General features: G+C 39.2%; 2 protein-coding genes across 9 annotated transcripts in view; one reads left to right on the forward strand and one right to left on the reverse strand.

The window, feature by feature from the left end:
- Positions 1 to 18,771, reverse strand: part of LOC126237028 (nuclear pore complex protein Nup93-like) — a 227,053-nt gene extending 208,282 nt beyond the window's left edge. The window contains exons 1-5 of one of the 5 annotated variants that reach the window (XM_049946779.1): positions 18,662 to 18,771; positions 18,408 to 18,460; positions 18,276 to 18,316; positions 9,319 to 9,492; positions 8,146 to 8,326 (exon numbers count right to left, since the gene is read on the reverse strand). In XM_049946779.1, coding sequence (XP_049802736.1) covers positions 8,146 to 8,326; positions 9,319 to 9,488 — 351 coding nt within the window. In that variant the 5' untranslated portion in view covers positions 9,489 to 9,492; positions 18,276 to 18,316; positions 18,408 to 18,460; positions 18,662 to 18,771. The other 4 variants (XM_049946778.1, XM_049946777.1, XM_049946776.1 and 1 more) reach the window with 4 other exon arrangements.
- An 829-nt stretch (positions 18,772 to 19,600) lies between these two features.
- The window catches only part of LOC126237031 (protein PALS2), a 398,888-nt gene continuing 397,157 nt past the window's right edge, over positions 19,601 to 21,331 (forward strand). For 3 of the 4 annotated variants that reach the window (XM_049946786.1, XM_049946789.1, XM_049946788.1), the window contains exon 1: positions 19,601 to 19,715. In XM_049946786.1, coding sequence (XP_049802743.1) covers positions 19,616 to 19,715 — 100 coding nt within the window. In that variant the 5' untranslated portion in view covers positions 19,601 to 19,615. Of the gene's footprint in view, positions 19,716 to 20,119; positions 20,271 to 21,331 lie in introns of those variants that run through there. The other variant, XM_049946787.1, reaches the window with a different exon arrangement.

The raw sequence follows: 21,331 nt of genomic DNA on the forward strand, positions 1-21,331 counted from the left end.
TCTGTGATGTTTATCATCTGAAATAACATCTCTAACTTCTTCTCTGAGTGACTTCAATAATTTTGTGAAGATGCAAGCAGATGCTGCAGATTTATGCTCTCTCAGCTCTTTAATGCTCTCTTCATATTCTTTCCCTAACATTGGTAGAAGCAGCTCATTTTTGTCAATGTAATCCATTTCTTTAAAAACATTTTCATCAAAATCTTTACCATAATGCAGTTCCTCTCTATACCTCTTTCATTCTTTGTGTACTGCTTCTTCTTCTGGAAATACGCTGCCCTCTTTGTCTTGTGTCTTAGTTTAAGGCTTAATTCTCCTCAAGAATTGACTCTTAATTTCTTGATATGCTCATTCTGTATTGCCTTTTATTTTGTTTTCGTCTACATATGTTTTGAAATCATACTTTGCCTCTCTAATAACAATACTTCAGTACTGGCTATATAGAGTCTGGCTAGTGACAGGAAAAGTTACATATGAAGGTCTATAAAAGTAACTACAGAACTTGGCTATTGCACCCATCTTCCCAACAGTTCTGGATGACTACATTCCAATCAACTGAATGGAGAAGTTACACCATAACTGGGAAGATGATATTACCAACCATAACATGTCTCAGTTCTTTGCCATGGATTACCAATTGTACAGGTACCCAGTGGATTATCACTTCTTTCGCTCGATGCTGAAGATAGAGGACAGGATGGAATATGCAGATTCTTCTGCTGTTTACCTGCACTAGATGCATAGTTGCTCTCTAAAGTACTGGAGGGAGTCACTTCGTGTGTCAGATAATGTAGACAGGGACTGAAGGATGACTGGGATAAGTCATCAACCAAGCCTTTGTTGGAATGGGATCTTTTTGTCCAAGAAATGAGAAACCATTTCCAGAGGTGGAAGAACCAACTGATGGTCAACGGCATAGGACATGGAAAGCAAGGTGAGACCCCTACATCAAAGATACACAGATATCCCAAGCATGAGCAGTAAGCCATGTCAGTATCTACAGTAAAATTTTTTGGAGCTCAGCTAGTCTCCCAATCTGATCTACAGGCAGGAACTGCAAAAAAATACAGACAATGTGAAGGAAAACAGTTCCAATTTTAAAACAACCACCTGGAATGTGAGAATAATGCAGCCAGCTAAGGAATCTAAAACTTTAAACTGAGTGACTGTAAATCAAAATCACTGACATACTCAAGATGAGACGGGTCCAATCACCAAACTTCTGGTCTGGAGAATACAGTCATTCACACCAGAACCAAGCAACACAAACTGGTAGTGGGAGAAGTTGAAGCGATGTCAAAAACACTGGTTCACATTTCAAGTGTGCAGTACGACTCGAGGATAATACTACTCAAACTTGAAGTTAAACCAGAGGGTGTTTCAGTAATACAAGTGCACATGACACAATGTCCAAAGAAGAGGATGCAATAGTTACCAAAATATATGAAGAATTCGGTACGTTGAGATAGATGAAAACCTGATTCTCTGAGGGGACTGGAATGAGAGTGTGGGTGATGTACCAGAAGAGGGGAAGAAGTGAAAGAGGAGCCCACCAAAGAGGAGTCCACCTAATTGAATTCCACTTGAGGCACAAATCAATTGTTACAAATACACTTCCTTAACATCATAAGCTGAGAACACCTGGAAGGCCCCAGAAGATTTAAGGAGACACCAGGTTCATTACAATTTAGTGAAATCAAGTTTCAGAAACCAAGTTAACGACTGCAGGAGCTATCCAGCTGGAGACAGACAGTGGCTACAGCCTGGTCATGATGAAAAGTTCACTCCGAGTCATAAGTCTAAAGAGAAAGAGAGTGAAAAAGAAATGACCAATAAAAAACAATCGGAAACTGAAGAACTGACAAAGCATTATGCACATGAAACAGGCAACCTAGCTAAAAATTTCCAGCATAGAGGAGTAAAAGAAGAATGGAAACAAATTAAATCTGATATATACAAAGCAACAGAAAAAAGAGTTAGGAAAACTAAACCAAAAACAAGAGGAGATGGATAACAGCAGATGTCGTTTACCTTACTGAAAACAGAAGACTATGCAAAAATGCAGCTGAAGAACAAGGAAACCCTGAACACAGAAAAGTTAGGAACTTAATCAATAGAGAATCCAGGAAAGCAAAAGAAAGCTTTCTTGAGGAAATGTGCAGAGAGGTAGCAAAAAATATTACAAACTGGTATATCCTACAGAATTGCAAACAAATTTTTTAACACCACAAGGGGAAAAAAAGGGGGGGGGGGTCAGGTAGAGCAGAAAACAAATTGGGGAAAAAGTGCTGTATGGTGAAGAAACTGAAAGAATACACTGAGGAATTGTACAGTAGAGCATCTTTGTCATAGGATGTAATAGGAAAAGAGGAAGGCGATGAAGATGACAATGGAGATGATGACATTGTCAAGAAGAATTTAAGTAAGCTCATAAAGACCTAAACGAGAAGAAAGCAATGTATACTGATGATATTCCTGCACAACTAATCAAGAAGGCTGGCAACAGCACAAAAATGATGCTGCTGAGATTGATCAGGTCCACCTAAAACACAAGAAATATACCAAGTGAGTTCCTGGAATGTGCCATACAGTGGCTAAGCTAATGGATTAATTGTGGGTAGGCTTTTCTTACATCATCCATGCACTGAGTCTTCTTGGTAGCAAAGTTATCAATCTTGTTATCTTTAAATTTCTAATCACTTTCCAGTTGTTTAACCAGGTGTTTTCCCCCCTTCTTTCTAAGGCAAATGTGCAGTGAGAACTTAATCCATCATTTATCAACAAAAATAATCAATTTTTGAAAATATAATTTAATTGGATACATCAAAAATCAACTCCCCAAGTGGTGGCAGGAAAACACAAACTTAAAAAATATTAATTACAGTTTGCAACCCTTCGGAGCCAGTAGTTCTTTCTTCTGGCAGGGCTGAAGGGGAAGGAAGAGGGATGAAGGAAAAGGAGTCTTGAGGTTTTGGAAAAACGTGTAGAGTTACGAAAAGCCACCCAGAACCCCAGGTCACGGGAGACTTACCAGATCAGAGGAGAAGGGAAGTCTGATTGTTGGGGGAAGGTGGAAGATAGGGTAAAATGAAAGACAGACATTTTCCAAAACGATTCTTATCTAGCAACTCTATAAACTTACAATGTTACTTAAAATCCGTCTTGATTGCAAATTTGCAATCAAGACAGATTTTAAGTAACATTATAAAATCACTGATTGCTGTTATCCCATAAGACATTATGTCTGTTTTTGCAAAATCTATAAACTTAATATTCTTAAGTTCCAAAACACATTTCTATTTGCAGTATCACACTATCTAAGATCTCACATGATGAGATCTTAAGTGTATGGAAGTCACGCTCACTTCCACTTATTTCACTGTGAAATCTGTTGTCACAGCTTTCAATATACGAGGTCACAGTTTATGATTTCATATGCTTCAGGAATGCTAAGAAAGCCAGAAGCACTGCTGAATGACTCTGCATCCCTGTCTTTTCCATCTGTGGTGACATTTTGGAAAATGTTTTTCAGCTTGTGGTATTTAAGACATGTTGTCTGAACACATCAAGAACTGAAATTCTGGTGTGTATCACATGTTTGAGGCAATCTCAATCCTTTATTTTCTAGAGTTGTGTTCTCTTCGAGGACTTGCTAAAAGACATGAATGGAATGCTAGAAGATTGCAAATGGAAAACCTAACTGCTTTGATATTTTTAGAACAATGTAACAGCACTAGATTAAGTTTATGAGCATAACAGTGTGAAAATATAGCTCACAGACATTTTTGTTTAAGAAATGGCACCTCCATGTTTATGTGCCATTACTGAGGCTCCATCATATGTTTGGCTCATTATTTTGTCATAAACTCCCCAATCGAAGTGCACAAAGTACAATTTCTGAAAAATCCTGAGCAGCTTTGTCACTAGAAGTATTGTGAAAGCCAATGAATCTTTCCATGGAACCATCTTGTGTACAAAACCTGAGAATAATACTCATTTGTCACTTACAAGACATATCCAGGGTTTCATCCGCTTTTACTCCAACAAAGTCACATGAATGTAATTCTTCTCTAATGGGATCATAAATTATCTTGGTAACCAGTACAATTAATTCGTTTCAAATTGTGCTTGGTGTTCCTCTGAAACCAAACGTGTTCTGCAAGTGATCACAAATAAACTGTTCTTGTCTAGACAAAAGTTCCAATAGTTCAAGGTAATTCCCTTTGTTGTTGGAAATTTCATCTTCAGTGTCCTTTGAATACAACCTCTTCCTTGCCCAAGAAACAAACAACATGAATAAGTTCTCGGTTACAAATCTATTTTGTTTCACAATTGCTTTATGTTTTATGGCTAGAAGTTTGGCTCTTTCAGAAATTGAAATGTTCAATTTGTCCATGACCCAACCACTGAAAACACTATTGATCCTCAAAGTGCCTTCTTGAATTCTGTTTTTTTTTCTGTCAAAATTTTTTGTCTCTCATACTCCAAAAGCCGACATCCATTCTTTTTCCAATCCCAGATCCATCAAACAAAACACATATGTAACAAAGCAATTTATTTGTCACAGAGCAACCTTAAAGCCAAGGATACTTTTGATACTAACAAAATTGAATTGTTATGTTTTGTTTCTCCATCATCTATTTTAAAGTCTTGAAATTAGTTTGTTACCTAATTCGTGGAATGAAGACAAGTGTTCCCTTTGCTCAAGCCATAATATACTCAGTTAATTATATGCACTCATGAATTTTACTACTAAAACAAGTTTTATTAAACCAGGACTCAACAGCACACAAAGTAACACTCAATTTTGCAGTTGAGGCAAGCCTCACGGCCACGCCCTGTAACATATGTGACTGCTTGCTGCCCTGCTGGCTGCTGCATGGAAACAAGAGGCTGTTTTTAGAAGCCTCCAGTGAAATGTTAAACTGGATGGGATGCATGTATTCATCACACTGTTCTATACAAACTCTAATTTTAAGTTTTCTTCAAATTTTTTGGATAGGCTAAGCCCCAAAAAGGCAGCAGCCACAGATGGGAAGGTGCCAAACCTTAAGTTTAATACCATATGCATAAAAAAACTGTCATAAGAATAATTCTGAGGAGAGGAGAAAAGATGGTGGAGGATATGCTGAGTGAAGATCAGTTTAGATTCAAGAGGGGATTAGCAACAAGAGATGCAATTTTGACACTGAGGCCTCTTATTGGAAAGCAACTCCATGAAAATAAACCCACTTACCTTTGTAGGCCTGGAAAAGGCAAGTGATAATGTAATCTAGCAAGAGATATTCAGGGTGCTGTAGGAAGCACTTCTAAAATACAAAGACACTGATACTCAGCTTCTAAACGAACAAAGTCGCTATGATTAGTAATTTTCATAAGGAACAAGAAGCAAAAATTAGAAAAGGTGTGAGACAAGTATGTGCTCTCTCTCCTTTTATATTCAACACTTACATCCAGGAGGCTAGATGGTAAGTTCACGAAACAACTGCAAAGGGAATCAAGATTAATGGGTGTAAGCTAGACAAGTTGTGTTATGCAGATAATACTGCTGCTGACATGGAGATGAAAAATGATCCAGAGAAGGTCCCCAGCACACCAAAAAGGATTTTCTGAATTCAGTATGGTATGAGAATGAGGAAGGGGGAAGGCTAAAATCATGGTAAGCAGCACTGAAGAATAATATGACTCTCTGAGAATGAGAAATGGAAAAGAGGATTTGCCTATTTGGGAAGCATGATCAGAAGTGGTGGTACAATCCACAAAGAACAGTGTTATGAATACATGCATCCCATCCAGTTCACTGGAGGCTGTTTTTAGAAGCCTACAGTGAAATGTTAACTTGGCCATCAGTAAAACAAGAGAATCTCTGGAGATTTGGAACAACAAAAGGATGATAAAGAGGAGCTGGAGGGATTGAGTTACCATGAAGAGGGGCTGAGATGAGTATAGGAAATCAGATCTCTCTGGAGGCACATCCAAACATGAGGAGAAAATTGTAGAACCCATTCTAAGACACAATAACATCATTAGAACAATAGAGGAAAGAGTTACTGGGGGAAGGAATTGCCAGGGATGACTTAGAGTGTGATACATGCAACACATTACATGTGATGTGCAACCCAATATCACAGCTGAACACTAAGGAAAAAGCAGTGTTGTCTCCTCTTTGTATCCCAAAAAACTCTTGGGCATCCTGAGTGGCAGTAACATCCACCCCTGAGCAATGACTAGAATCTTGTTCCACATCTGATGCCATTACATCTTGCACAGCACAGATCCCAAATAACTGTATGGCACTCGTGAGACTCACAAAAGCCATTCTCATGTTGAGTTGAACAAACTTATAAAATGCAAATAAACGTGAATCAGATAAGAAACTACACACTGAATGCAACACGAGTTGCAACTGGATGGGCAATGATGACCCACCAGTCTCAATGCACAATCTGGCAATGGGACTCGTGCTGGTAGTGCAGACTGTATCCAGCCTAATGCCGAAATGATGGACACTATCGGTGGCATTTTGATGTGTAGATTTTGCTGATGCCCTTGCAACTCGTAATGAAACTGTATTGCACAAAGACTTAATAAAACTGGAGGTGTCCAATAGCAGCTGCCAAGGCCTTTGAAGACAAATCCTTGACTGGTGGAAGCCTGAAACTGATATGGTACATCCCTTCCTCCAATCTCTTGATGATCACTTGCAATTTCTGCTTGCTGTTGTAGGGTAGAAGAGGAACAAAAATTTCTTCATTGGCCATGAATAGAGATGACTGTACAGGTTTCCTGATCTCAATAGTAACAAAAGCCTGTTCCATAGCCACCTCCAGCAGGGTCACATTATCAATGGTGGTGTGACATCAGATGAATCCATACTGGATGTGACTACAGATTAGTCCGGATTTGAGTACCCAGACAAAGTGGTGATTTGCCATTCACTCCAAGGTCCTTCCTATTCAGCTAATAAGGACACTGCTATGGCAAGTAATAACATCCTTCAAGTTTCAGAAGGGATGCAGGACCAACCATCTTAATAAATTAGGAATGTGTCCCATATCCTAATTAAGTTGAAGAGGATGACAAAGATTTATTTCTCTTCCACTGTAAGGTACAGCAACATGATGTTTGGAGAAAACTGTTACTCATTATGCTGTAGCAGGGCATCTTCCATCTAATCACGTTGGTGGTAGCCTTCCATTTAATGCAGATTTTGCGGAATGGTTTATAATGGTTCATGAAATTTAGAACTCTCACCACAACCTCTTCTTACTATCCTTTATTTAAACCTCAATACTCTACAGGCTGCAAGAATAACATTGGTTAGCTATGAACCACCAAAGGAACCATCCCGGCATTTGCCTGAAGCGATTCAGGAAATCACAGAAAACCTAAATTAGGATGGCCGGACGCAGGTTTGAACAGTCGTCCTCCCGAGTGCGCTAACCAATGCGCCACAGTGCTCGATGATAACACAGCCATTTAATGTTACAATGGCACTGATTGACTTGAAAACTGTATCCAGGTTGAGAAGTGTTCACTTCAGTGCATATCATTTGTCTTTTCCAATGGGCAATGGCAGTCATGGTAGGAGAGCGTATTGAGGGATCTGCATTGAAGAACAATCAGTTGGACAATGAACTGTAGCAGTGCTGAATTGCATGACCAGTCCCACATTCAGGAGAGAGATTTATTTTCTCCATATGAGGCTGCCAATTGCTCTATCCTAAGGGAATGTGGTTGAGAAGACAAATAACACATTTTTTGTGCATTAAAATAAAAAAAAAATAGGTAAGTAAGTTGTATGATGATATTTTTGAGGCTGCCCTCATCTAGAACGGGCCCATAAACAGGGATAAGGGCAAGGAAGTGGGAAGACGACAAGGAACTGGGAAGTGTGGAACAGGGAGATGGGTGGTATGTGGAGGGAGGGAGGGAGGGAGGGAGGGAGGGAGGGAGGGAGAAAGAGGTGGAGGGAAGGAGGGAGGGAGAAATAGGTGAAAGGAACGTTTCACTGATCACAAAATAACACAAAACAATGGAAAACAAGGACAGGCTTGTTCTTTTAAGATAAACAATCTTTTCTGCCAACACACTGGAATCAACAGACCAACAAAAGAAGTTAAAGTATCTAATTTTTGTACTTACAGCTTTGTTACTTTCCTCTATTGTCGTTAAAATTGCATTTTCTAAAGTATTCTTAAGGTATGTGTGTATATCTGGTTCTTCATCAATTTCTATTGGTTCAGCTGTTGTTTTGGAACTCAAAGTTTCAAGCTTTTGTGTTATTTTAGGCAAGTTCACACCCTTTGAACCCAACAGTAAGTGTCTGAAAACAAAACAGATTGAGTACAACACTTTGTATGAACAGCAAACTGCTATTAGGAAAGTGAAAGAAGAACAGAGATCTCAGAAAGATAGGACATTTCAAGAGTCAAAAAACTGTAATATAGATATATAGAAATTTCAGTGAAGACACCTAATAAATTACAAGACAGAATTTCTAGACCCTGCTTCTCTTCAGGATTTGTTGTTGTGGCCTAGAAGGATTGCAGTAACTAATTAAAACAGTAACCAGCCAAAAGTATGGCTTACAATGATTTATGTGAGTCACACCATGCCTGGTTTCGGGTTTCTTACCATCCACCTTTGGACAATTGTTACTAGCTTCATTGTTTCTTGCTGGGCCCTCGTTTCATATTCTTTATTGGTTTGCTGCACTAGGATAGACAGGAGTTCTTTGTCCACCATTTGGTAAAATTTACTAGATATTTAGTTCTTTTGACCTCTATTAAAATATTTAAGAAAGACTTTTAAATTATTAAAACCTGAAATGTGTGTGTTGAAATCACCCTGTGTTTTTTATATTAATTTTAAAATCTACACATTAGTGGACATGTGCTATGTGAGTGCTGTTCAATTCACTGGAAAACACTTTACATCACACCAGTTCCCATTTATTGGCAGCATACACAATAAACATTTACAAAGTGTGGTCCAGCTCCACATCAGTAACATAAACAGTATTTTCGAAGCCACTACCATAGTAAAGATGTTAGATTATGGATGCTGTGACAGTGTATGGGTGACAATTAACATTTCTTGAATGCATGTAATATTCTCATTACCTGGTTAAGTAAGCTTAATGCTATTATGTTGAAAATTTACATTTTCAGAAACATGGCTGTAATATACATATACTGTGATTTGAAGTAATACCATCAGATAAATATGCATGATCAAATGGTATTTTTACCTTGCTTTTATATCTTTGTTAACACTTAAACAGATTCAAAATCAATAACCTGACAAACAACTTACGCCTGAATGTCCTGTGCTCCATTCTGTGCAACACGGGACCACAATTCTGTAGATGCATCCAAAACCTGCCGTAATGACCTATCCACTTTTGGCAGCTCTCCTGTGCCATCAACCTGAGCTGCCAGTTGCTCCGCTGCGTGGAGTAAATCATTGAAATCTGACTCTGACATGATGCTGAAAGCCAAAGAAGAAATTGCATAACCAAACAATGTTCAAAACAGTTTTAACAAGTTCACTGTGAAATAAACAATACTAAAACTGTAAAATATTTGTCACCTTTTACTGAAAAGAAGTGTGATAATACAAAAGAATGTTTTACTTTATTACAAAGAAGCAAGTGTACTACAGCGACGAAAGTATACATCAACAGAAAAATATTAAATCTCATACTTAACACATAGCACTGAGATGGAAATAGGTATGATAATTTGACAAAATAACAATGGATTATGGATCCACTCTCTAGGTGTCTGTCAAGAATTACTGAGAGAAAGAAGACTATGGATGCAGGGCACTGAACATTATGGTCAATGAACCATTCTCGTGGGGGAGGGGGACATGCAAGGCTGTTCCCACGAGCGGAGTAGATTATAAAGCCTTACAGTCTGCCTCCCCTCCCCAACACTTTTGGGATGAGGTCTGACAGTTCATAAAATTACCAAACCCTTGTAACATTGATGTCAGTGATGGCAAGGGTGGGGGGCAGATCTCCAGCCAAACTGAGGGCTCCCTGATGTTAGTGTATATGACATGTATAGCCAAAATATGCTGAACTGAAAGTGGCGCACCACAAACTTCACAGAATGGTGATCCTCCTGACTCAGGAGGAAACTGTGTGTTAAAGGGGAACTCAGAACAGAAGAGAAATCTTGTACTGTGATGCCTGTGAATTCAGGCCCGCACTGCCATAATGCCATATAACTCCACACTGTAATTGCAAGTTCTTCCTGAATGCACACTTTGAAATCCTATCAGGGAAAACAAATAACCAACTGAGGGCATTCTCTTGCCGGGATCCATCCACATAACCAACGATAAAACTGCCATATGTACTTAAAATGGAAGAAAACACCGAACAGCTTGGTTGTGTGGGGCTGAATCCTAAACAAAAGCTCACAGTTGGGGTGGACTGCTGCACTAAATACCAAAGACTCAGGCAACACTGAGATTTTCAAGTCCTTTCAAGCCACAAGGAGGCAGTGCCAAATCCAGAGTAGGGGTTCACCAGTCTCTGCGCACAGACTCTGAACTGGATGGTCTGAAATGTTGCAGCCAATATCTAAATGCTGTCATGGTGGAAAGCGTCTAACATCTTGTGGTAGGAAACACAGGCTGATCCAGGCTGATCCATAAACCATGCTAATGTAATCTGTGATCAGACAAATGCCCCATAAAACTACAAGGGGTGGTACCTGTCAGCTCCCCTTGCCTTTCCACTGAGGCTTTTCAAAATATTCAATTATTTGAAGCCCTTTTGTTTACAGGTCTTTCAGCTATGGGTGACAGGTTAATTTCCAGCCAAGTAACAGACCAAAGAAATGCACAGTGCCCTTAAAATTAAAATATTGTCCCCCCACTGTGAGCTCTAGTGAGTTAAAACTTAGACAGGCATGTCTGAAATTGACACACACAGTCTTCTCTGGTGAGAATCTAAATCTAGCTTTATTAGTCCAAACTTCCAACCTCCTGAGGGTCAGTTGCAGTTGCCAAGTTGTCATTGTAAGATCAGATGATAAGCAAAAGATTACAAAGTCATCCACACACAAAAAGCATTTAACAGAGCTCCTGACTGTAGAGGTGCCACTGATAGCAATTGCAAGCAGTGTGACACTGTGTATACTGCCTTGGAGGACTCCACTCTCCTGGACACAGTAATCTAACAAGGCACCACCAACAAAATATCGAAAGCACTGGTCCTTGAAGAAGGTTTGGATAAGAAGTGGCAGACATCCTTATAGTCTCCATAGGTGAAGTTGGAGAAGGATGTTTGATTATCAAGTGGTATTGTATGCTTTCGAAATGGTTTCAGTGTAAGAAGTAGTCCTGTATCGCCATCACCAGTAGAATTAAGTTGTCAAGGGCTGAACAGTAGTGCCTGAAACCGCATTGAGTGTGGCAAAGTTGTCCTCGGGATTTGAGGTGCCAGTTGATCATGCGCTCTAGAGTCTTACCCATACAACTGGTATGGCCTACACTTCAGTAAATGTTAAGGTCAGTACAATCCTTAACTGGTATCCATATTGGAATTAAGATTGCCTCCTTCCAAATCATGGGGTACTGTCCATCAAACCAGATCTGGGTAAAGCAAGACAGGAGGTTGCCTTTGGCTGCAGGGCGCAGATGATGGAGCACAGCATAATGAATATGTAAGTCTCAAAGCAGTGTCTCTGGCCACACACAGCCGACTGCAATTTCCACACGGATAATGGAAGATTGAACACCACCCCACTACATGAGTAGAGGGGATGGCTTCGTGGGCTTCTGATGGTGTGCAGTGATGTGTGGGTGAGATTCCAAATTCGTTGCAGACGGGTTCCAAATGATTTTGGGTTCAAGTGTAGCTTTTCACCCCCATGGGTACACTGACAAATGCATGTACTCTTACTTGAATCTGTGGTCTGGGATTGTGTGGAGGCATCACACTCATAGTCTGATTAAAATTACTTGATAGTTGGCACTTCACACACTGTAGGAATCTTCCTCCAATCCGAGTGCTCAATGTCATGCCCAAATTGTTCACCATTGACAAACTTCCACAACAAATAGTCATTTCACTTCCAATTCCTTGTCTGGCTTTTTTTCTTCTTCTTGTGTTTGGGTCTCAAATCCTGGGTCCGTCATCACACATAAACACATCCAGACCACACACACAAAATAATGGCATCGAAATAATGCACATTTCATACATACCAATAGCCAAACACTACTGCATTCTTTAGCACAAGATACAAAGCTGTCAAGTTCTTGACTTCACATATTCAATTATTGTCACCACATATTCAGCCATCACCATCATCAAAAAAGAGATCAGCTTGTAGTGGTAAACATCATGTGACATAGCCTTAAAGTGAACTTTTTGAAAACAACAACAAATGATAGCTGCAACTCATTCTAAACATAAATAAGTGTAACAGTTTAATGCAAAGGGATTCTGTAGCACAGTGGTAAAGTTGCAGTTTGAGATGGAGAAGGTTGTGGGCTTTGAATCAAGTTGGGCGACAATATTTTTTTTTATTTTTAAATCTTTATTAAAATGACTGAATATTATTTTCAATTAATTCATTTTAATACAATGTTTTTATTTTTAATCTTTATCGCATCATTTTCATCATCATATTCGCTTTCTTATTTGGCCTTAGTTTTCTTCCTATCATTCTTCATCCGTGTGGAATCTGCTTGTGGCACCTATTTACCTGTATGAGAGTCCCAATCAGGACTGCTCACAACTCAGTATCGCATCAGTTCATGTAGCAAATGTGAGGTGTTACAGTTCACTTTTAGTGCTGGAATTTTTTTTTTTTTTTTTTTTTTTTTTTTTGTCTAGAGTTTGCTTGCACAGGTCAGCTTTAATCACATCATGCAAAGCGAGTGTGATTAATAGTTCTGCTACAGGTTGCTGACCGCCGTTTTCTCAGACACACTCCACATCAAGAGGCTGTGATTACATTGGGACACGAGTGTAAATTCTGGGCTACAAAATGTGTTGGCTGCCACAGTTCAGTCATTGGTCATTTAAAGTCAGTTGTGGACAAAGCACCTCACATTCCTGCCATACCTTTTGGCAGCAGCTTCCGAAACTACTCAGCGTTACATGAACAGCATTTCAGCACTTGTGAAGTTATCTGCCATATTTGTGTATCACCTTTAATAGAGTGGTATCTGATGTGGCAACACTGCAGCACCAGGTGGCAGATGTCAACTATGAAGTACTTTTAAACAGACTATAGTGACGGGCTTCTTTAAGGGCCAATGCAAAAGAAGTAGCAAACAAAGGAGGTTGCATAGCTTTGTAAACATTTTTAGCTTCAGCATAGGGCATGGATCTCTTACCTTTCAGTTCATGAATTTTCCTTTTGTCATCATAAACCTCACACTTCCTGTTCCATACTGGGCGATTCCCAGAGCAATTTATACATTTCAGAGGAAGTGTACAATAATCATTTGATTCGTGAGCTGAGCCTTCACAATTTCAACACAAAGCCTTCCATTATATTCCATAGTGGTATAACCAAATCGTTGACGTTTGAAGCATTGTACTGGGTTAGGGACAAATGGTCGAACCTCAAGATGGATACAGCTTGCAAGAATATGTTCAGTTACTTCCAAAGTGTTGAACACTAGAATAAATGTTGCAGTTTTTCCAGTCTGCCATTAACTCTCCTCCTAAATTTTTGCTCTTCATTGACATCCATATTTTTCGATTCTTCGCATGTTTCATCATGGTCCATTTCCATTACATCAGAGCAGGTAACCACACCTTACAGGTGTTATGGGTGTTAGGCACTTTAGTCACAACAAAGTAACCACATAAGGTCTTGCATCCCAGAAGCTCAGATAATTGGTTTGACATTGCAGTTTTGACTAAAAGTGTTACATTACATTGTCGTTTAACACTTTTTAAGGACACGGCAGTGCCATCCAATTCCTTCTCAATGAAGGTGTTATGGCAGACTAGTGCCCTGTTGTTATAATTCTGAAACTACTACGATGGACAGGCCAACCTAGCTCTCTGTTAGATGGGTAAAGGTAATACCGGCAAGTACACTGGTCCCTGGCAAGAGTAAATGTGAATTGAGGTCATTCCATAAGGCTCCCACAATCCACTATTTAAACAAATGTCGATCCAGACAGAGCCCCACATGCCTGAGCAAGCCTTATAGAACTGTGAGAGGGAGAGGGCAGCAGGTGCCGCAGAGTTGCCCGCTACAGACTTATCTCAACAGCCATTCACCTATCAGCTTGTAGCACATCTTGAGGTTGAGTATTCTTTTACATAGTTGTGTACCTTCCTCACGGTCCAAGCAATGAAGCCCAGGGGGCTCATTTTCCAAAAACTGCTGTGCTTAACAGTAGACCCTCATGTAAACACACAGTTTATGGTACAAGAGGTATGCTGATGACACTAGCCAGTCCCTGGCTCATGAAACCCAGTTTTACCTTACCCATACCCAAAAATTGCTGGCAGAGTTCCCTGCAAAAGACACAGCCATCCCCTTCGTAAGTTGGCAGACAAACTTTGTCAGGCTTCTCCACTGAGGGCTGTCAGCAGACTTGAATGAACCTACCAGTAGCTCTGCTACCGCTGGCACAGCCCTCAGCGTCATTGACACACTCAACCCCCTACCACCTGACACTAAAAGTGCCTACTATAGAAGAAACTTGTAATTTACTACATATCATTCATTATCTTGTTAATTATGTATTTGCTGCCATCTCAATGCTACATTTTTGCCAAAGCCGTGCGTGTGAGACTGGTGTGAGTGAGAGGAGAATGTTAGACTCGTTTTCATTTTGTAGGGAAGTTTGTTCCAAATATATTAAGTACAGGGGTAAGTTGAGTGGGCCTGGGGTGGTGGTTGAGGTTGACGAGTCACAGTCTGGGAAGAGGAAATACGGGAGGGGTACGTCTCCAGTTGGTTTATGGGTGTGGGGGGCCGTTGTTTCTGGGGGGTGGGTATTCAGAGTGTGTTTTCAGGGTTTTGGAGGAGCGTACAAAGAGGGAATTGGTAGGGTTAATTGAGGAGTATATAGAGGAGGGGACTACAGTAGTTCCTGATGCTTTTTTTCCTTATAGGGGGTGGGCCAGAGGGGTTATGATCATTTAGTTGTCAACCATAGTTTATAATTCAAGAATTACAAGATTGGGGCTTGCACTAATACAATAGAGGGGTTTTGGGGGGCCATTTAAGTCAGTTATTGGGAGGGGGAAGAGCACTCTTCTAACCTTCAATCTCATTTAGATGAGTATTGCTGGTGGACGAGCTCCCCTGAGAACTATTCCATTTTTCGCATTTTTTTTTTGTGGGCTATTAGTAAAATGTATAGGCCGAGGGTGGTAAGTTACAGTTGTTTTGTGAGGGTGGGGGGCTGCGGCTCGGGCGGGGGCTGGTGGTTGTTCTATGATTATGTTGCGAAGGATCTGATTTGTTGCAGTTGTTTTTGAGTTGTAGTGTGTGATCAAGTTTCATTTATTTTTTGGTGTGTGTGTGTGTGTGTGTGTGTGTGTGTGTGTGTGTGTGTGTGTTGGATGACCTAGTGCGTAGACCGAACTTTTTTTGTGGTAAGTAGTCGTTTTTTTGGGTGTATTGTTCACGTCTTATGATGTTTGGTGAGGTTTTTATGTGTTGTTGGGTCGGTGTTATCTACTGCATTTGTTGGTGGTTGACATTCTGGTATTGGCACTTGTGGTTGATTTCTGTGTCTTAGAGGACGTACTCAATTTCAATTTTTTTGGTATCGTCAGTTTTATTTGAGCCATACAGTTCATGGGAAGTGTCCGATTTCAATTTTTGTCATAGCAGTGTGTGTTTTGGTATTGTGAGCTGCTTTTGGCCTCTATATGTCAAGGGAAGTGTTTGATTCCAATTTTTGTTGGTTTTGTGGTATCAATAGTTGTGGAGATATCGTTATTTTTGGAGTTGTCGGTTTTTCTTTTGTGGTACTGACAATTGCGGTTGAGCTATGTAGGTGAAGGGAAGTGACCAATTCCTGAGGATATTGTGAGTGCAGTGGAATTTGGGAATTTTGTGTTGTCATTTTGTCGTAATTTTGTTTGGTTTGGGATTATTGTGTGTGTTTGTATATGTTTATATTTAGTTTATCCCCACCCAAAAACACCCAAATTCCTGTGCTAGTCCCATTAGTTTAGTTATATTTTTGGAGAAAGATGTGTTTGTTGTTTTTTAATGTATTTTCGTGTTCGTTGTTGTGTTTACGCAATGACGTCATAGGCACCATATTGGAGATGTCAGTGGTCGTTTCCACCAGACTGGTGACATCACTGGTCAAAGCAGATGGGTGGAATTTTCTCACATTGAGATGAAGTATTTTACAGGGGATATTTATGGAGCACCTCAGCCTCTTACTTTACGACATCCGAAAGGCCAAGAATAATAGTGTTCCAGTGAATCAATTGCCAATAACTGGTAACAGATACACCGTATTAACAAATATATTAAAACTTATTTTATATGTTTGTTTATATGTAACACGAAATGTACATATAAAATTTAACATGTAAGCTACGTCTTTCAATTCCAAGTGATGCAGCACAATGACAATACTTGACAGTACGCATATGATACTGAGAGGTTAGATTCGATCAACTCTGTTATAAAGCACAAAGTATCAAATAATTTTAGTCAGATTAGTTAGACAGTCACAGATATCAAAATAACACAGGTTGTAGCATTGGAGAATAGTAATATATGGGATTATCCTATATTGGGTTATGGTTAGACTAGATGTTAATTCTAAAATGCTATGGACAGTTGCACTGATTGCAGTTCTAAAAAACACCTCTCTTTAGTAGAATATATTCTCTCTCTGACAAGCTCCATTTGCTAATTTCTTTGGGTTTCCCAAGCCATACTCAACAGAATGTAACACCATTTATGAACTTTTTTAACAGTAAAAAAGAAATTTCTAAAATGAAGTTACAGTGTACTGCACGATGCATGGTGGGAGGTGGCTGACCATTTTTGTATTACATATTGAGTGTGTACAGAAAATCTGATATAGCGAAAGACCGACCTGTAGTGAAGCCCCAGCCCAAGGTTAGGTTGGACTGTGGTAATTTGGTTGTGAGTTGACGAAGCCAAGAAATCTCAACACAAAAATTGGTTGATCTGTCATGTTTACTTCCAACAATTCAATGCAGTTACTGGCTGCAGCGAGCAATGAAAGACACAGGGAAACCGTAACTACACTTTTGCCGAATCTTAGATCTTATGGACATTTTCTCTGAAACACAAATCTCCTAAACTGTTGAGAAACCACACTAAATGACTGCATTCACTATCTTTTGGTTATTTTCAACACACCCATGCACACCGAGACCATATACAACTAACCTCACCCTAAATGTGAACTAACCAAAGCATGTTCCTAATATGACCCCAATTAGTTTAGTTCATAATGCTACGCAATCTTAAACAGAGAAGCAAGATGACTGTAACTCCTGTACATGCAACTACTGGTACCCATTATATAAACAAACAGTTTACAATATGTTAGAATGTCTCTCAAGATGAGATGGTCTTATACTACAGTATTTACACAGTACCTATGTGTTCTATGTCATACTGCTTATAGTACCTGTAATTGTAGAGGCAGAGTATAGCACTACACATAGGCATTGTAATTACTTTGTCAACCAAAAGAACACTTTAAAGATACCAGTAAAATAGAAACCATAGATGACGAAAAATATACCTACAGCCTCAAAAACATTGCTTTGTACTAACAGATGACATTGTCAGGTAGCCCCCCTAGCTGCTGCAGAGATCATGAAATGAAAATATAAGATTGCTCTCTTGTGATTTTTAAACATTAGTAGTTTACCACATAAAAATTAAGCTTCCTTGAGAATTTAAATAGGCCTATACAAATCTCTTAGGGAATATCGTGGCAGTATTTTTTTGAGTTATTGAGGCTTTGGTATCATGTTTACCTGCTATATTCTTTTATGCTTCCTACATGACACTACGTCCATTTTAAAGATATGACAAGCGCTAAAACAGATTTCCTAAACGTGTTAGGTGAGCTGTAGGTGACTAATTTTAAACTAGTTCTCATTGTGGTAACCTTACAAAGGTGTGAATAACGCCTTTTGGGTTCAAAATAGGGTATACTTATTTACAGTAATGAATATTACTTCACCAATTACAGGCTGTATCAACCTATGGGCTATATTTAAGAATTTCAGTTTCTAATACTTTTTTTTAATTTCTACCTACCTTATTGTCGTACTCGCTGGTGACTTCTGTACCAAAGGCTTCTTTACTTGAACAAATATAAAGATTTATTCAACAAGTGTTGCAATCTACAAGTAGTTCAATTCAATAACATATCAAGGAATTAATGTTTACCTCTAACAGATACAAGTAGTTTTGGCCAGTAGTTTCTTGTTGGTGTATAGAATCTGTGAATCAGGAACACTGACAATTTCAGTTACTGCAAATAATGTCCGATTTTAAAACTGAAAACTCAATTAGAAAAAGCATTGCAGGCAGAAAACGAACTTGTTCCTTGGCACTTTGATACTCTTAAAAAATTAAACGCCGAAGTGGTTTAACAAACATTGAGTTTTGGAATAAAAATATTTATATATACGTATACACACACTTTACAACTCTTGTCCAACTTCAAGCACAATCAAATAATGGAACACATTCTAAATTCAAACAAGTACTGCTACTCGCTCTTCCCGGCAAACATTGAAGTCGAGTATTTATATCTCTGGATTTGTTGTTTGCCATAGATTATATTTCTATCGACTCTACGCGGCACTCAACATAATCGTGATTTCTTGCAACTTTTTGAGATAATTATTTCTAACAAATGTTAGCTGTAATGGATCATAGCTTACGAACAATATAACGGCCTGCTATTAAAAACTGCATTTATTTAGACATATAACTTGAAAATACCAGAAAGAATATTTTTAATACGGTGACAATAATGATATGGTCAGTCACGCTCAACAGCGCATGGTGATTACGCTGCTGATCTTAAAAGCCAATGTTTCCGTTCCGCACCAAATACGCAAATATGTTCATCATTTTCTAAATTTGCAGAATAGAATGGTGTGGTGAACGACTGGATTTAGAAGGCTCTGCCGACATTTAGTTCTCTTCACAAACGACAGATAACGCGACGCGTCATAGCAGAAGATATAGGTTGTGCATTTTATTCGCGCAGTAGATATATTTCTCTCGGCGGAGGTAGTATAATACCCGAAGATGAATGGATACAAAGCTTTCTCGCATGGCTGCACATTTAATAAATGTTTTCGATTCTCGGTGATCGATTAAATAAGTGTTTAGCTGCATACAAAAACTGAAAACGATATGTAGTTTGAGTTAATCTAGTTTTATTTATTTTAAAGTGAAACATAAGGTACAATGTAACATAATTCCATCAAAGACGTTCAGTTATTTTGTAGTAAAGTTCAATGGCAAAAGTTTCTGATGTGCCATTGTAAAAGAGCAAAAAAAGCAATAGGCTATAACTTACATGTAATGCTTAAAGTGATAATCAATACGAGAACAACGGCGTCATGAAATTCTGTCATAAAATGCCAGACGATAATAATGGTGTACTCCTTGATACAATCGTTCTGCAATGCGGTAGAAGTCAATCAAGTGTGCGTGGATTTCAGAGCAGAACTGGAATCGGTGAGTTTAATCGCTTCTCGGTAGCAACGAGCTCTAGTTTAGAAATGTAATGTATTTTATTCTTTCTATCCCTCTTACGATAATTACGTTTTGACCGTTTGCCTAAGGTAAATAGATCTGGCGTTCTATATGCCTGAACTACCGTATACCCACTTAAAACAACATATATTGCATGTTTCTTTCTGTGCGTAACTATCTGTTTGCCTAGGTTTGCACAATTTGTGAAGATATTATAAAAGCAAAAGTAAGGGACTACTGCAATTTCAGCGGGATACGACCCACAGGTCTCATTGGATTTTGAAAAAGGTATGCGCCGTTTGATTGGTTACTGTCCAGCAGCCGGCGCGAGGAGAAGGGGGGGGGGGGGGAGGAGCAGCAACAGCAGTGGATTTAAAGGATACGTTTCTCGCGTGTTGTGTGTCTCGAGACGCTGTTCGATGGTTAAGAGGTAGCAGCTCGTTAAAATGGTGTTGTTTGGAAGGACAGAAAATGTTGAGCGTCGCGAGCTTTTGGCCAGCATGGAACAGATGGGTTTAGGTAAACCGATAGACAACGGTAAGTCTTAAGGAACGATAATTATTTTTTGGCTGTCATCTTATTCTCAAACCATAATATAGTACTCGTTGCCGAAATCCTCTTTTTCATTTCCAGAAAGGCTGATTATTATGCTACACTCGTCGTAAATTTATTTTCACCGTAGCTTCGTTACACTCATAGACTCTGTTTGATTTTTAGTTAAGTAAGTAGAGGAAATATTTCTGATCAGCTGTGAGTAATGTGAGCATATTGACAACCTGTTGATAATGCGTACGGTATTGATCTTACACTGTGCCCGACCAACCCTACTGCGCTCTTTCAAGCTCGCTGTTCGCGGAGATCCTCATGTTTGAAATACTACCTTCATGATTTCAAACAGCGTTTTACCAACAATGGAGTACAGAGTTTGCGTTATAAATTATCTAATTAAGCAGACTGAATAGTGCAACAGCTTCATTCAAAATAAGTAGTTAAGCGACAGTCATTTCATCGTCCTGTTAATCAATGGCTCTGAGCACTATGGGACTTAACATCTATGGTCATCAGTCCCCTAGAACTTAGAACTACTTGAACCTAACTAACCTAAGGACATCACTCACATCCATGCCCGAGGCAGGATTCGAACCTGCGACCGTAGCAGTTGCGCGGCTCCGGACTGAGCGCCTAGAACCTGTTAATCACCCTCCTACAAGAAACACAGTATAAGGCACTCACGTGCATGTGATACTAAGTAGCGCAGTGTTTACAAACAAAACTCGGTGGTGAGTTTTCACGTTAAAAAGTGTTGCAAGTATTCGGGACCATGTTACCAGTGCTGCGTACAATAACGTATGGTGTGGTTTGCAGGACAGTATAATGAATAAAATTTGTGATTTTTTAAAAGAAAATATTAGAACCATGTATAGTGTAAAAGAAATAATAAGCCAAAATTACAGCTGTTATCACTGTTTATTATAGTCGTCCATTGCGTTATATTAATTACCTGAAAATGGTCTATATTGATTTTAGTAACCAATCGCAGAAGTAATCTGAACTTACTTTGTTCCCGTCTTCTTCCGAAGATAGTTACCGTTTTGCTT

The sequence above is a fragment of the Schistocerca nitens genome, chromosome 2 (genome assembly GCF_023898315.1).
Source record: "Schistocerca nitens isolate TAMUIC-IGC-003100 chromosome 2, iqSchNite1.1, whole genome shotgun sequence".
Lineage (NCBI taxonomy): Eukaryota > Metazoa > Arthropoda > Insecta > Orthoptera > Acrididae > Schistocerca > Schistocerca nitens.